This window comes from Hesperophylax consimilis, chromosome 27 (genome assembly GCF_061612785.1).
Source record: "Hesperophylax consimilis isolate HC1 chromosome 27, BYU_Hcon_1.0, whole genome shotgun sequence".
In the NCBI taxonomy this organism is placed as follows: Eukaryota; Metazoa; Arthropoda; class Insecta; order Trichoptera; family Limnephilidae; genus Hesperophylax; species Hesperophylax consimilis.
In genome coordinates this window covers 648,791-665,856 of record NC_142862.1, presented here as the reverse complement: position 1 = coordinate 665,856, position 17,066 = coordinate 648,791, and the positions used below count along the sequence as shown (strand labels likewise).

The following is a 17,066-nucleotide window of genomic DNA, read 5'->3' as shown; positions in this document are numbered from 1 at the left end:
GCGAGAGTCAACGCTTATAACTGCGGACACAACAGTTCGATTTATTTTGGATAAATTGCAACAACAAAACACGGTGTTGAGTAACCAGTTGTCACAGACTCTACATGAACGTATTCAAGAACGCCGCACTGATTTAACAGGAGTTTTGATTTATTTGCAAAATCCGAAAAAGTACGACGAAGAAGCTAAAAATACAGACCGTACTTATACATTCTTCATGCCAAGAAAAGTTGCAATACGCCAAGAAATAAAGAATATAATAGAAAGAGTCGTAGTTCAAGACGATGAAAATGAAACATATACAGATGACTTCGAAAATACATCTGCTACTGATACAGATTCCACTGTTTCCACTCTAACGCTAAAAGACGAACTGGAAAAACAACTTCTTCAAGAAAAAGAAATATTCAAGAAAAAGCCAGACAGCAAAAAAAAGGACTTTGAGAATATTTTGAAGAAGGAAATGATGGTCTTTGACTCCGAAGGTATCAGAGGAGAGTACCTGACGCTCGCCTATGAGTATATCCTGACGGTGCAGCCTACTAGCGTAGAAGCCGAGGGAGATTTTTCAGCAGCAGGTTATATTTGTAGTTCGCTCAGAAGCAGGCTCGGAGATGACACAATTAATGCCATTTGCTTTTTAAGAGTGACTTTCAAAACTTATCACCATAGGTTGAAATTTTTTATTATCATTTTTTTTATTCTTTCATTCTTTTCTTTTTTTCTTTTCTCACTTTAATGAATAATGTTGTTCAAACAATGTTTTGTTATTTTTTTTAATGTTTGTGTTAGAAATGTTAAATAAAAGTTGATTTTTACCCAAAAATCTGTAGTTTCAATTTGATTTTAAACATTATTTCAAAGATGCGGGATCCAGCGGGATCCGCGCGGGATTGAGCAATCCCGCATATCAATCCCGCGGGATTGAATTAGCTGCGGGATTGCAATCCCTAGCCCGGACACAGTATTTACGTGGTATCCCCTCCCCGGCTGGAGAGCACTGGGCACATCGCAAGCCGTGGACCCAGTATTTACGTCGCATCCCCTCTCCTTTGCCCAGGCGAAGCCAAGCCAAACAGTGAACGGCGACGGCTAACCAATCACCGCAAAGCACAATAAAGCTAGAAATATTTCTCTTTTCATACATAATTGCGCAAATTAATGTTAGATTTGCGTGAGTCTCGCCGCCATAATGCAAAATAAAAATATACAGGTTGAAAGGCTGGACTCGCGTCTATGTTGTAAAGTAATATTGAAATATGTTAACATTAATATTAAGTAGTTATAAGGATTTCCTCACACCAATGTCGGTCTGAGGACCCACTGATTCATATTGTACAATTTATTATAAAAACATTAAAAATGCTAGGGAAAAACAGTTTTCATGAGATGAAGCGGCGTAAAGAGTACTATTGAATAAATAATTTTAATATTGACTATTAAAGTCATATGAAAACACACGAAGCTGCACAAAGATGCACCTCGTTTACGCGGGGCGGTTCAGACGCGCGCACACCGATGTGTGCACGCCTCCGCTAGTTCTATATATACCGTGCGTAAAGCGATCTTAACTCTCTCTTCCGACATCTACTCTGACCGCTTCACTCTGGACTGCTTCTCCCGCTGGAACCACTAAAACCGCCTTTGACTTCTGACCTTGCGCTTCCTTGGACTACCTACTGCTCTCTCGTTGGATACACGACATCACAGCAACCGGAAAAGGCCCTGAACATAAAGCAGCTCACCGACTAGAAGATTCAACACCCCTTATTTACAGTCAATGTAAAGGACTTGCGTCTGATACACCAAACATTGCAATCCTTTACTGGTAATAGTTGGAAATGATTTGAGAAGCGTAATTTGGAGTCAAAGATCAAAGATTGATATTATTAATCGAGTAGTCGAATAATTGGGAGGTTTTGGATCTGTGTGAAAAGGATCGTTTGACATTTGTCTAAATTTAGGTTATTTACGAGGCAACATTTATAAACTTTATTTTAGTTCATTTGCAAATCGGAAGAATTGTCGGTCGATTTAAATATCTTGTCATTAAAGCCATTAATATATAATCGAAATAGAATTGGTCCTAGGTGGGAACCTTGGGGGTCCTCACTTAAGGCAAAAAAAGTGTAAGAAGATTTTGACGTAATTTTTACAGATACTTTCCTATTTGATAAATAACTTCTAAGCAATTTATATAAATTTAAAATAAAAATTATCTCATTTTACAGAGAGTCTACTGTACACATAGGGAAGTCCCAAAGCGTACAAACTAGTTTCCTGCTATAGTCTCAGTGTAGAGCGCTTCGTAATAATTTCAGATTTTCTTCAGGAAAACGTATTCTCGTCCCTGTTGCACGCGCCGGGGTCAACGTAAGTCCGTCCCTGTCGCTCGGCGGTTATGGCACAAATGTTTGACCTAGGTAGGAAAAAGAGGGGAGTGTTTGGTGGAACAATGGAGAAGAAACGAATTTTTTTTTTTTTACTAACTTACTCTTATGCATAATATATGTTTTTTTAAATAACTTCATTTTAAATAAAATGTCCTGGTACCCATACCTTGCTTCATTCGCATTCGTCTTGACTAAAAGAGATATTCGGTTCAATTGGTCGTGCCATGTCTCCCTTGGGTGTCATCTTCTTTTTCTAACATTCTCATTCGCCTCATTATATGCACGCCATTTTCCGCTCTACATGCCATAACCATCTAAGCGTCCCTTTCTTAATCTTAACCATTATTATTTGGTAGGCGGTAGAGGTACCGCCGCACTGAAAATCATCAAATAAGTTTCCCATCAACTACTCATACCCTTTTCTTTCCCAGAATTGCTCTTCTTCTTTTCCTTAAAAATACTCCGCACACAGCACCCCCAGAGATGAGATAGGCCCTGAGGGTAATTCTTTTTTTTTTAAAATCATTCGCTAGGGGGGTACTATCAAGGGTCAACCCGGCTCCAAAAGTTTTTTTAATCCATTTAGTAGCCGAAATAAGACAAAAAACTCAATTTCCATACTCAAAATCCAACACCATCGGATGGCGTATTTGTTGGGGTGAATATTTGTGGTGATACGTGTCATTTAAAATTGTAATATTTTCGCATTTCATCATTACATATGCATTGTTAATACACCTGTGTTTGTCCTTATAATATTATCATTACAAAGACAGGTGCATGAATACGTTTTCCGAAATATTATGAATGTACTAAAAGTTTATTAGGAAACGGCCTGCAATCCCGTTTTTAACATGATTTCAATAAATCAGCAATATTTGTTTTTCTACGTGCGGCGTTCGTATTTCTTCCCTCCCACGACATTGGTCTCTTCAAGACCCAGGTTCACTCCTTCCTCTTCTCAAAAAGACCGAAGGAAAATAAATGAAGGAAATTATTTAAAAATACGTGGGTGTCAAATAAACAGGCGTCATAACCCGATTCATGGCGTTCCCATTAAATATCTAGGGGTGGAGGCACACGCATGCGCCACGGTGCCTCCTTTATAGATCGGTTCTGCTACCACCTCCCTCAGTCGACAGAGAGCCTCTGAAGATACATAACGTGCCATAGAAACAGCTCTTCAGAACAGACCATCTATTTCAGCCCCTAACAGAACAAACCAGAACTAAAATTGCCGAGAAGCAGTGATTGCCTGATTCACTTTTGAGGTTAGAAAATAATACATTTTATTACAATTTAAACTGTTTAAATCTGTATGTTTTTTTCAATCCAAATTTATTTATTTTGATTTGTATTTTGTCATTGTTTTTGATGGAAAACTTTTTTTCTTTTGTTGTTGTCTGTATCGTATTTATTTTGGAAAGGGTGGGCATATTTAAAGAAAATATTATATCCTAAATACCATTTTTTCTATCAATTCGTAATGCTGTGTTAGTTACGTCATAGGACGGTAAAGAGTTATGAAAATGGTCGGTTTTATGATGCAATTGCAAGTTTAGTACGTCCGTTTTTTTTGTTTTTTTTCTTACATTTAAAAAATGATCGCTATTAATTTAAATTAATTAAATAATCTATTTTCAAGGCTATGTCTAGTTTGGAACTAGATTTTAAAGTTATTGAAACATTATTTGAAAACATGCGAGCGTGTTTAATTTCGAAATTGATTCAATAATTCTTAGACAAACGCAGGGTTATTTTTATGATATTTTATTAATGTTAAGACAAAATATAAATGTAGTTATGACTTTTTTTTAAAGTTGAGTTAAGATTGAGTTAAGATAGATTCGTGGAGTTAACAATAAAGGTATCCATGGTCTCGTGTTCGCACTTGAGGGTTTGATTCCTGCTGCACAGAAAAAATATGACAATATTTTTTTGCATAATATTTATGTATTAATTATAACTGATGCTTTATGATTCGACTTATTGAGTTTGGTGAATAAAAATAATTCTGAGGATAATTACATTTTTGAAATCTTAATTAACTTTTAAAGATTAGATACGTTTCATTGTGATATCAGATTTTGAAAATAATTTCATTAATTGTTAGTGAAAATATGAAACAGAATTAGACGGAATTCAAAAAGGGCTCGGTGGTTCGATTGGCAGAGATGTTCTGGGTAGATTACAGGTTCTGAGTTTGAGTCTCAGTTGGGACCTAATCATTTTGTTGTTATTTTCTTCTGTTTCGCATTCTCATTGAAAATTTAATTTAATTTATTTTCCAAATATTTAAATACTATATTTTTTTAAAGTTTTATTAAAATTTTGGGCCTTGAAATTTTGTTGAGATAATAATTGAACGCATTTGACTTGAGGAGCGTACACGAGCGGAACTCCCATCCACAGTTGATGTTGGCTTCGTAAGAACGGGTCGCTTCTTCGACTCGTTTTTATGTAAGACGGCTCGTATATGGAACAAGTTACCGGAATCTGTTTTTCCTCCTACATATAATCCGGGCCTCTTCAAAAGACTTGCATTAATAAATCCCTTCTTACAGTCCCTACCTTAACCCGCCTCACAACGCTGCCTAACAGGGTGGCGACAAAGCTCCTCTGTCTTTAAACTGTACGGGCAAGGGCGCTCTTGTGAGGTGTCACATAAAAATTAATATTATAATATTACAGTGATAGATACTCTCAGTATCGCCCTGTTGAAAGATCAAGTTTGAGAATCTAAACTGAGCTTGAAGTGACGAAATCTGAATTACACTATTCCCCACTAATTTAAGTCTCACAACATATACTAATTGGGCACCCCGGTAGGAAGCAATTGGGACTCTTGTAAGGAATTCACGTTAAATTACTTAGGATAATATGTGCCGAATTATAACAATTGTTCAAGTTTATATTCCGCCACAAATCGCCCCAAAAGTGCCAACTTCCTCTTGGTTAAAAATTATATGTATTAAACGATTTGTTTTTAATGGTTCAAACTGCTATCGGATGCAAAAATAATAAAAATTATAAAAACTTCATAACTTCCTAATTTAGAAAAGCAATATAAACTTGGGCGTCGATTACATTTCAGAGCTATAAAATCACCAATAAAAATTCCATTGCGAATTCAGGGCGAGAAATGAAAATAAGAGCATTTTGCAATCGCGTTCAACAAACATTCAATATTATTTGTGAAAATACCACGGAGAAGAATTTATTTAAAAAAGAAAAATACACGTACGTGTAAATTAACAAAATTGTTTCCGAATTTTGTAATTTTAACGTTGTATGAAGTATTTTTTTAGTATTAAAACTGATTTTGAATTTGATTTTTAGATTATCTATTAATTATAACGGGTGGCTACAAAAAACTGTGAAAATGAGTCTAAGAGCCTCAACACTCGCTCTTTTCTTGAAGCTTTCTCCAAATTGAAGCAATAAAATATTTCCACTGTTTGTTTTGCTCTCGAAAAAACACGACAGTGAAGGTATTTGTAAGTCGACGAATAAATTTTCTATAACGATTTAAAATGTGCCATTTTCATATACCGCCAATTAGATCGTCAATTTGTCGGCGTTGACCTCACGCCGGGCGACGTTTGTGATAGCCGTCCTACTAGACATTATCGTTATGTCCTAATGACGTTGTCGCCAGTTGGAACCGTTTCGAAATCAATAATTATGAGTGAAATAATATTTTCATCACTTAATCAGAATCTGAAAAATAAACTTGTAATCTTCCACACATTTTCAATGCTATTCAAAGTTTGTGAAAATACCCCATTCTGGCGGCAACGGTTTTACCTCCAAATGACGTCACCAATTTGCTAATCTCGCTTCCCGCTCTGGAACCATGATGTCACCAATTTGCTAATCTCGCTTTCTACTCTGGAACCATGACGTCACAATTTGATAATCTAGCTTCCTACTCTGGAACCATGACGTCACCAATTTGCTAATCTCGCTTCCTACTCTGAAACCATGACGTCACAATTTGCTAATATCGCTTCCTACCCTGAAACCATGACGTCACCAATTTGATAATATTTAGAGTCAGAATATTTAGAGATGTGTCATTGAAAATATGTTTTTAATATAGTCTTATTGACTGTACCAATAACTTGCATTTAATTAAGGCAAGGAGTGTGTGCCTAGATCGAGTTGTCTGGCGGTCCATCCTCTCTTCCTACCCCTGCGGGTAAACGGCTTGACGGCGTTCCTTAAATTCTAAATAAATACATTTTCTAAAGTTTCTAACCGTTTTTGGTGACCATATCTGAATAGCCAGGTACTTCCCCGACTCCTTTTCCTCCCCATTCTCTTCAACCTCACAACATATTCCAATTGACGATGCAATGTTGCATCAACTTGTGCTATATATTAAAAAAAACACCATTCAGAACCGAATTTGAAAATATCTGAAAAAGATCAACATCTTGAAAGCACAATATTATTTTGAAATTTATTTTCTTTATACATCTGTAAAATAAATTTAAAATTTTCTTTATTATCAGAAAAAAAAACAAAAAAATTATGCTTTAGTCGTAGAATAATTTAAAGGTTTTTCATATCTTTACAGAACATTTCAGGTCAAACCAACATTTAAGGGAAACGTATATATATTTTAGGTTTTATGTTTTCTTATAACTTTTCTTTCTTTTGTTATCCTATTTCTGAAATGAACAAAGAGACGGTTCTTTTTCGGTATTTTCTTTGTTTAACAATCTGAATGAGGGATATGTTGGAGTGGTGGTGAATGATAATACGTCGAGAAATAATATCGTATTGTCGGTTTATCCGTATCTCGGGAATATTTGTATTTATTTCAAGAAAACATAAAGAAAAAAGAAAATAAACTTTCTTTACCTCCATTACCCTTTAACTATAAGATAAACTCAACAACATTTAACAAGGATCAACAAACTTTTAATATATTTATGTAGTTCTTTATTCTTTGTTCTGAAAGAGAAAAAAGGATTTTTAAAAGTTTTGTTCAGGTAGAACCCCGAAGGATCGCTTATAAGGATTCTAAGAAAGTTTTATTTTATTTTATGTGTTACGTAAGGCGGATAAATAAATGAAAATAAAGGAAATCAACAGAATTATTTTGTAAATTTCGTGTTTTGGTTAGTAAAATATTTTTTTGTAGTGTGCTATCTTCGATGGTTTTCAGTGCCATCGAAAATCCCAGAGTGACCGCCATCCCCCGAAAACGGAACTCTATCTCCACCTCCTTCCTCTAGTGTTACCCTAGTAATCATACTGATAACCCGTAAGGAAATAATTAATTAGTAATTAACTGGTGCGGATTGTACTGGGACGGATTATGTTATAAAGCAGTATTTATTCCGCTACTATGAGTAAATAACAATTTTAACACTGTTTCATAACAATCCTTTGAGGTTTGTCAAACAAAAAATATCATGCGCTGTACTTACATCGTGCAAACGACAAAATGTCATTTATTTGCAACAAAAACAATATCGGAGATTGAACCGATCCCTGTGGGACGCCAGCATTAATTAAGTGCGAGGAAGAGGTGAAACCATTGGTAACCGTCTGAATCGACCTTTTCCTCAAAAGACGGATGGATGAAAGTCTTGGTCGTAGATAGCATTCATTTGACGACAGAGTATGAGACGGGTAATCGGTCAGTCTTCATTATGAAGGACTGGAAAATTTTAAGAACGCATGGTCCAAACGCAGAAACCTCACACAGGAAAAATCTAAGCACATTGAGCCAAAAGAACCCTATGAAGTGTCTGAGTTAAAAGAGCTGAGATTTTAAAGATAATGAAAAAAAAACAGGAATTAACTTGAATATGGAGTGATGGTATCCTGACTGAAAATTAAATGCATTAAATTTGAAGCAGCTTCAACTCAAAATTTGTTTTGTATGACCACCATTCTGCTTGTTAAAAAATGAAGTGTGCGGGAACAGTCGCCGTTCCAAACAAATCAAGAATGATTCTGAACTGAGACAGGCCTACAGAAGGATGTTTCATAAGAGGGAGACCTGATCCGGAGAGAGCTTTGTGGCATTTGTAGCCTCATCCTTGGTATCAGTCATTACCTGCAACTACTACTGATGGTCGATTTTCTACCAGAACAAGCTTCTGATGAATAATGTGATTATGATTAAGTTAAATAATGTTATTTTTGCCATTAAAAATTTAGTACATTATACCTTGACTTTTTTGTAAGTACCTGTGATGTCTGTACGAATGCTTCCAAGATCTTATAAAAGGCGATGCACGTTATTTGTGTGCCTCTTTTGTTACAAGCAGCTCCCCAATAAATAGCAGTACAAGTTCAAGTATCATTATTAAGTACGACCTTCATTCGCTACAATAATACTCAGCCTCTACACCACATTGGCAACAGCTACATTACCGTAAAAAATTCTCTCGTTTTAGAAGAAAGAGTGAACAAGCACATTTAAATTTTTCATTACCAGTGTAAAATGAAATGTAGGTATATGTTGGTGATATAAATATAAAAGTTTATGATAGTAGGTAAATTGACCTAAAAATTCAACTCTTTCTAGCAATTGGTTCACTTACTATGCAGAAGTGACACACTAAAATCATTTTTCGGTAATATCTCAAAATGTGTGAATTGTCACTTATTCAGTTTTAGCTTTAAAGCGACGATATACCGCATTTAATCTACTCGTATCACATCGCAAGCAATTTTATGCAAATACATTTACCGTGTTTGTAACGCGCCACTCGGGATAATTTAATAAGTAAACAAACGTTTCATGCCAAATTTAGATTAAGTCATTCACCTAGATAACATTTAAGATGACATAATACACTAAAATAAAGTCTGAATCTTAACGACGTAAGTGAAGAAGACGTGTAAAAAAATATGCGGTGGACGGTCTCGAATTTTCACTAGCAAGCCTAGAAAATGGATATTTTCTGATAATGAAGTTTATTACTAAAATTTCAGATGTTTCTAAATGAATACCTCTGGAAGTTACTAATAAAATCTAGTGCTTATTTTATAGTAGAAAAACGTTTTGTAAATTTTTCAAACTTTTTAACGTAAAATATTTGAATGATAAAGTACTGTTTTTATTAATCTCAAATTTACATCAGTAGGTACGGTCTGAAAATTAAGTATTATACTTACAAATTCATCCTAATTAATTTAAATGTGAGCTTCGAGCAAACCCGCTATAACGCTGTGTCGCCTTAACGATGATAGTAAAATTAATCCCGTAGATTTAAGAGGAACGACTGTGCGGACAAACGGTCATACAAAACTTAATTTGAATCTGGGGGCAAAATTCTCGTACTCAACCAGATCGAATAGTTATGTTCTAAATCAAAAGGTATCAATTACCTAGAAGCAATAACTGGAACCCATTAAAAAAAATATTAAATTTATTTGTAAAATTTTCTCTGCATGAAGTTAGTAACTTTTAAAAGTTTTTTTTTTAATCATAATTTACTCAATTTCGTCTAATCTACTCAAACACAAGAAGCGTAATAGAAGCCTCGGGCAAACACGTAAACGCTGAAAGTACCTCCGTAATTTAACGTGATTAAACATTTACACGTAATATCTTTCCTTTGATTAAGTCCTGGTCATAACTCAACAGGTTTAAGCCACGCTGATTAATGTTTATATATTAATGGCCTTTGGGGAAATGTTGAATTATTTCTAGATAGGGTTCCGAGGAATCTTTTAGTTTATCGAAACGGTCAGAATGTGATCGAGGATTTAGGAAACTCTTGGGTTTGACGAAGGAAACACGAAAATCATCATTTTAAAAATACTACATTATTATTTTTAATCATCGAAGATAATATTAACAGTCAAATGAAAAAATTTAAACAAAAATCATAAAAATATTCGGTCGCATTATATCATTTGTTGGGTAGGAACATACGATAATATGATATTATTTGTTGGGGAGGAACATACGATAATATGATATTATTTGTTGGGGAGGAACATACGATAATATGATATTATTGGTTGGGGAGGAACATACGATAAAATGATATTATTGGTTGAGGAGAAACATACGGTAATATTTTAAATCCACTTAAAATAGTTTAAAGACGGATAATTAAGGTAATCTTGAAAAAAACACCTACATTTTCACAATAATTTGTACCCTCATGATGCTTGAGCAAAGCGAAACCGGTCGGTTCTAAAATTATAAAAAAGTCGTGGTTATAAAACGAAAAGTTTTATTTTATTTTATTACCTACATTTTCAACCGAAATTCTTTATACAATATTCAATAACCGCTTTTCTTTCAAAAATGTAGTATTGAATATATTTTCTACATATTGTCTGTTGTACCTACAACAGTTGTAGGTACAACAGACAATATGTAGAAAATATATTCAATACTACATTTTTAAAGAAAAACGGTTAGTAACAATAACTTAACTTACAATTAATTATATCAGCAAGCTAACAGAATAACAAATCCTAAAACTCAATACAATGCACATTCAAAATATTTATCTCTATCTAGGAATAATTTATTTTAATAAACTTCCTCAAATATAAAAATTATCGAAATATTCATTATTTAAAAAAATATATCAATAACTAATGATTATGTGTTAGTATTATTTTTTTAATCTTATTTTTCCGATGTTGGCAAATCTTTAGTTTTTCTTATAAATTTATTATTTGCACAAAACGGCGCTATATAAATCTTCCAAATATTATTATTATATGTATATTTTATTATGGCGACTATTTAAAAATTCTACATACAAAACATGATTTAAAATATATGTACAGTAAATTATATTTGTTAGTCACAAGGGTGACCTGTGCTGAGGTGGACTAAAGTTATTTAATCCTATTTAATTAGTTTTCTAAATCGTTTTTACCGTTTTTTTCAGAGTTTTTTCATTAATCTCTTTCAGCCCGATTTTTATTCTTGATTTGTAACCATTCAAATTTTCTATTCTCTTTATATCATGGGGAAGGATGTTGTGGAGTTTCGTCGCAAAATAAATATAATTTCTTTGTCCGAATGTGGTTTTATGACCTAGAATAATTTTATTTCATTGTGATTTGACCTTGTTTGATGAATACGCGGTATTGTAGAGGACTCAGTATTTTTGAATAATTTCAATAGTATATTTTTAGCATATATTTGTTGTACATTTGGTAAATCAAACTATTGAAAATTTCGGATAAAATTATGGATACTTTCAGTATGGTCTTTGTCGTTCCTTTTTGAATTGTGTTTAGATTATTTATATACATAGATACAGCAGATCCCCATCCTATTATTCCATATTCAATACGAGAATGACATATGACTAACCAGAATGACTATGGCATTCGTGTAGTTTTATTTCGAGTGATTTTACTAGTTGGCCTCTTGAGTTCATTGAAAATGTTTTATATTTAGTTTTGCTTATATTAATGGTAGGTGAGTTCATTTTCATCCAATTTTGAAGTGTACTAATCCCCTGCTCAGCCACATATAATGTTTCCGTCCAGTTTTCTTCTTGAAATAATATTACGGTATCATCAGCAAAACTGATTAAGTTTCCTTTAATATTAAGGTTAGTGAAATCATTTATACAGATAATAGATAGAATCGGTCCCAGTACGCTTCCTTGGGGGACGCCGATTTTCTGAAGCAATTTATAACGTTTTGAGTTACCAATGGTTTAACATGTTGGTTTTTATGTGAAATCTTTTTTCTGTTGTTTTGGTACTCGACAAGATGGCGTGAGTTATATATTCAATGAATTTACTCCAGGCATTATTTGTATCAAAATTGTCCAATGGGTTGATTCTCCAGTGTGTATTAAGTAACTATTGTTTTACTTCAATCCATTGTGTTTCTGTTTTTTACAGGATAATTGGGTAGAGTATTGGGTAGAGTTAAGGTATTGCTTTTTCTCTCTCGTAATGGACAATATTGTCGCATAGCGGTCAGTTATGGTAGAGTTGAATATGATAGAGTTGGTTGTTTAGTAGTCTTACTGAGTATGTGGTCGATGCAAGATTTGCAGTCATTGGATACTCGCGTAGGTTTATTAATCATACTTTTAAATCCGTGAAAGGCTAATGTTTGTATTTATTCAGTTCTATTAGGATGGCCATCTTCTAATATGTGAATATTTATGTTTCCAATAAGGTGTACGTTTCTGGTGTTGTTTTTGTATATTATGCTCATAAGAAAGCGTTTAAAATTTGTTTTTCACTTTGATTTTCAAAAAGTTTGCATTTGTCTTCCTTGTAAATTTATAATTATAATCTGATAGTATTATTGTCCCAGCGTCTGGACGGTGTAGGCCCTCTGATTGGTCAAATTTAAATTGTCTGTTTCGGGTAACTTGAATATTAAGACACAATTCCATACTAAAATAGGATCGCCTCATAATAATACGAGATTTCTTCATAAGCATCGTTTCTGCTCATATAATTTTTGGATAATATCGAAGAAAATATGTTTTAGAAAGTTCATAATCCATTGGATTAATTACATTACAATGAAAATTCTCCACAGTTACGTGATTATGTTTGACGTTTATAAAAATTCACGCGTTTCTTCAAGATGGCCGACAGAGCGCACCTCTGGCGTTTTAAAAACGAACCAAATGCCTGGCGCGAATATTTAAATATGCAGCTAACAATACTTGACTACTTACCATTAACAAGCGTTTTATAAGAAGATTTCTTCTGGAAGCTTATCACTTTGTAATGGCATTTATCATTATTTTTTATATTTTTTTTTCTTATTAATTATATCTGATTTTATATTGGCATGTTTTCTAATTTCTAAAATTGCAAAATTATTTATTTGCGATGCTTTATATCCTGAGTGAAGTATTTTAAGACCTGAATTTTTATCGAAAGTGTGATCATTATTTAAAAGATTATTTGCAAACTCAGATTCACTATTTCCATTTATAGCCCTGCGATATTCTTTAGTTCTGACTTCAAAGTTTCTATTGGTTCTACCTTTGTAAAAGAAATTACAATCATCTCAATTGAGTTTTTAAACTCCTGTTTTTTTTGTTTGAATTTTGCTATCATTATTATTAAGAATATATTTCTTCATTGTTATTAGTGTAAAACGCCAGTTGAATGGTACCAGGATTGTTTATATATATATAATTTTAGAAGTATCGTTATCCACAAACAGAATTCTACGCCATTGTTTATTTCTATCTTTAGAAAGACCGTTTGAAGAGAATGTGTTTAATTTTTTTATTTAGTATTTCAACTATCAATTTATTAGAATAACCGTTATTAAATGCTATTTGTCTTATGAATATATTGTTTTATGGTTATATGCTATTTGTTTTTTTCAGGTCTTAAAATACTTCACTATAAATAATTTTGAAATTTTAGAAATGAGGAAACATATTAATATAAAAGCAGATATAATTAACAAGAATTTTTTTATAAACTCTCTTTTAAATATTTTCCCACTCAACTGGTCTTTCCCGTCTAACGATATTGTAATTCCTAATTATTATAAACCCAGCCTACTCTTACTCCTCCCCCCTCCTTCCACTTCTTCTTTCCCAATTGCAATCTATATTTAATTTTTGACTTCGGTGTATACACAATAAAATGTAAACATTATATTTATTTATTTATTGGACAATTTGCATAGCGCCGCTTTTGTGAGATATCACCTCAGGGGCGCTATATTGTAATAATCTACCTTTATATATAGATTTTTACTCTCCTGATGAAGGTGTATATATAATCTAGCTTTAAACTTTATTAGATACAGTAACAGTTGTAGGTAAAGAATTACCACCAGTTGGAGTAAAATTAACACCTTTTAATTAAACCGACTGCTAATGTCATCGCACAATTACCCTCCTTTTATTCATAAACACGGGTACAATTAATCAATATGTAATAATCTATTATTTAAGTCAACTTTGTTAAAACTATCTTTAATTGTGACAAACTAAACGATATTGATTCAACTTATAGACATTGACGGTTGTAACACATATTTAAGCACTGCAAGTCTCCTATGAACTAATTATATAAGGTACGATAACAGTTAATATCAGTTGTAGACATGTAGTCAATAATAGTGTTTCATTTGAAATAATCCATCACAAATACGTAAAATTTCATTTATTCAAACAACTGTCATTCTTATTATGCGTAAATTTAGAATGTTATTATTAATTAACTCCTTCCTGTTCCGTGTTTTAACAATATATATACTCACCCTCTCTCTGTGAATGTTCTAATATCTATCTATTAAATGTAACTGTTGTTAATATCACTTAAAATGGGCGAAGCCCAAGCTAGAGCCGCCCGCAGGGCCTAGCAGAAAAAAACCCGCGGAGCGGGTTTTTAACTGCTAGTTTATAATTATTATCAATATACCTATTACAAAATCATAAATGCAAAAAGTTATTGTTTATTGTCATTAAGTTGATCAAATGATTGTTTTTTTAATGCGTATTAAAAACGGTAGTCGTAGGTAAATATTTACCATTTATAATTATTTACTTTTATATTATATTTTAGTTTAACTTATATACTTAAGTTTGTATATTTTGTATAGAATTCCCTCATCAAACACAAGAGCCGCGTCTCTTTATGGTGAGGAATGACATTTTTTTTATTTATAACAATATATAACATGTAAAATTGTACTTCTTTGTAAAAATTACAAATATTAAATAAATTGAAAAAATCTGGGAATTGAACCCAGGATCTGGGCCTTGCCGGGGCTTTGCTTTACCACTGAGCTAATACGATTCTATCCCTCTTTGTATTTCAGACAGACTAGAGAAACTAGCTTCGAGATGACGAGTGGTCTAACCCTGGCGTGCGTGGTGGTGGTGACGATGGCCGTGGCGCCAGTGGCCCACGGCTGGGGCGGCCTCTTCAACCGCTTCAGTCCGGAGATGCTGGCCAACCTCGGATACGGCGGCGGCGTGTCGCAGTACCGGCAGCAGCCCTACATGCAGGTTAGTTTATTTCAAATCATTCCACGACAAAGCAGAACACGTATATAAGTGAAGAAAATACTTAAAACAGCCTAGCCAAACCTAACATAACCTAAACAAAACTAACCTAATCTAACCTAATATGACATAACCAAACCGAACCAAAACCCATTCAACCTAACTGACTACAGGGGCGGCGTGTCCCACTACAGATAATAGCCGTACAGGCAGGTGAGTTTTAAATTATTCCATGACAAATAACAAACATCACCCAACCTTACCCAACCTAACTTAACAAGAACTAACCTAACCCAAGCTAACATAAATAACCTAAATATAAAATGAAATAGAAAGCCACATAAACGTGTACAAGGTAGCGGTATCAACTATCAACTAGGACTTGAACCCAGATCCTCTATAGTCTAAACCTAACCGATTCCAATTCTCGAGACCTAAGTATATTCGGTATTTTTTCTATTTCAATTGAATTGCCCATATTATTCTCAATTAATTCCCATATGTTTATTGACTGCCGTATTAGGAAATAATTTTTCATAATTGATCACTGCGCGTTATTAACAAATGTTTAAATTAGATCTGCATATTGTTAGTACCTATAATTAAAATAGAAAAAAAATAAAAGTTCAGTTTCATCGACGCGTTTCTAATGGATGGTAATTAACTAAACCGAGAATATATTGAGACAAATATAATCCAGGTTTTTCGCTAGAAACTTAAAAATAAAACTCTATTTATGCGCCTTTTAGATATTTTACAGATGACAGAACAGAGGTCGTGCTTGAAATGTCAAAATTTAGGATTCTCTTGCCGCTTCACGAGTTTAATAATGTTAAAGCGGTTTATAACCCTTTAAAGCTCACATTCCACGGTATCACCCGGATCAACAGGATTACATTATAATTATCCTTCCGGGTCACTAATTCATACTAAAGAATTCATCCAACACAATTATATCTCACTAGGTTTTTTCGTAGTCTGTGTGATGTAAAATCTCTAATTTGTGAAATGTTGTAAGACGAACAGAAATGTGGGAGGGAGGGAGATAGAAAGGTTGTGAAGTAAATGGTTTTTTCAAATCTGATTACTATATACAGCTAAAGCCAATTTAATAGTATCTACATTTAAGCAATGTTTCCTTTCTGAATGGTCGACTCTCACCGGAGATCAGGGTTATTCTGATATCGCGAGGGGAAAAGATGTTTCGTGTTTATTGCCATGGATGCTGATATGATAGTTGAATTAACTTTACCCGACAACCTCAAATTCGCTAGGCGATATTATCAGAAAGGTTTCGGAAACGCGTGAGATTAATATATAAGAGATAAATACTACATCTGAAACCATTCGAAACAGAATTTCCAACCGCGCTGGCTGTTTTGGGTAACACGGGCCTACGCGCATGCGTCCCATTGTGGCGATTCAATAAATATTGCCTGCGCCTAAAATTAAATTATGAATAATTCCTTCATTAATCTTACCACTCTAATGATGACATTGATAACACATACTATTTTTATATCATATTAATTTTGTCTTCGACTTCATTAAACCGCATCCAGTACAAACACTGTCATTTTGCGTGTTTGGTTCTCTAATTCCAAGTGTTTTCTTGAGCCAGTGTTTTATTTAATAAGAGAGTTTGTTAGAAAACCCGGAAATACAACACAGATAAATATTCCCTTCATCAGTTTTCCGTAGGCACTGTGTTGAACCA

At 33.6% G+C, this 17,066-nt stretch overlaps 1 protein-coding gene across 1 annotated transcript in view; it reads left to right on the top strand.

Moving 5' to 3' along the window:
- Positions 1 to 3,534: 3,534 nt before the first annotated feature.
- The window catches only part of spab (space blanket), a 73,326-nt gene continuing 59,794 nt past the window's right edge, over positions 3,535 to 17,066 (top strand). Inside the window, exons 1-2 of the mRNA XM_089648375.1 lie at positions 3,535 to 3,664; positions 15,163 to 15,352. Coding sequence (XP_089504501.1) covers positions 15,188 to 15,352 — 165 coding nt within the window. The 5' untranslated portion in view covers positions 3,535 to 3,664; positions 15,163 to 15,187. The remainder of the gene's footprint in view (positions 3,665 to 15,162; positions 15,353 to 17,066) is intronic.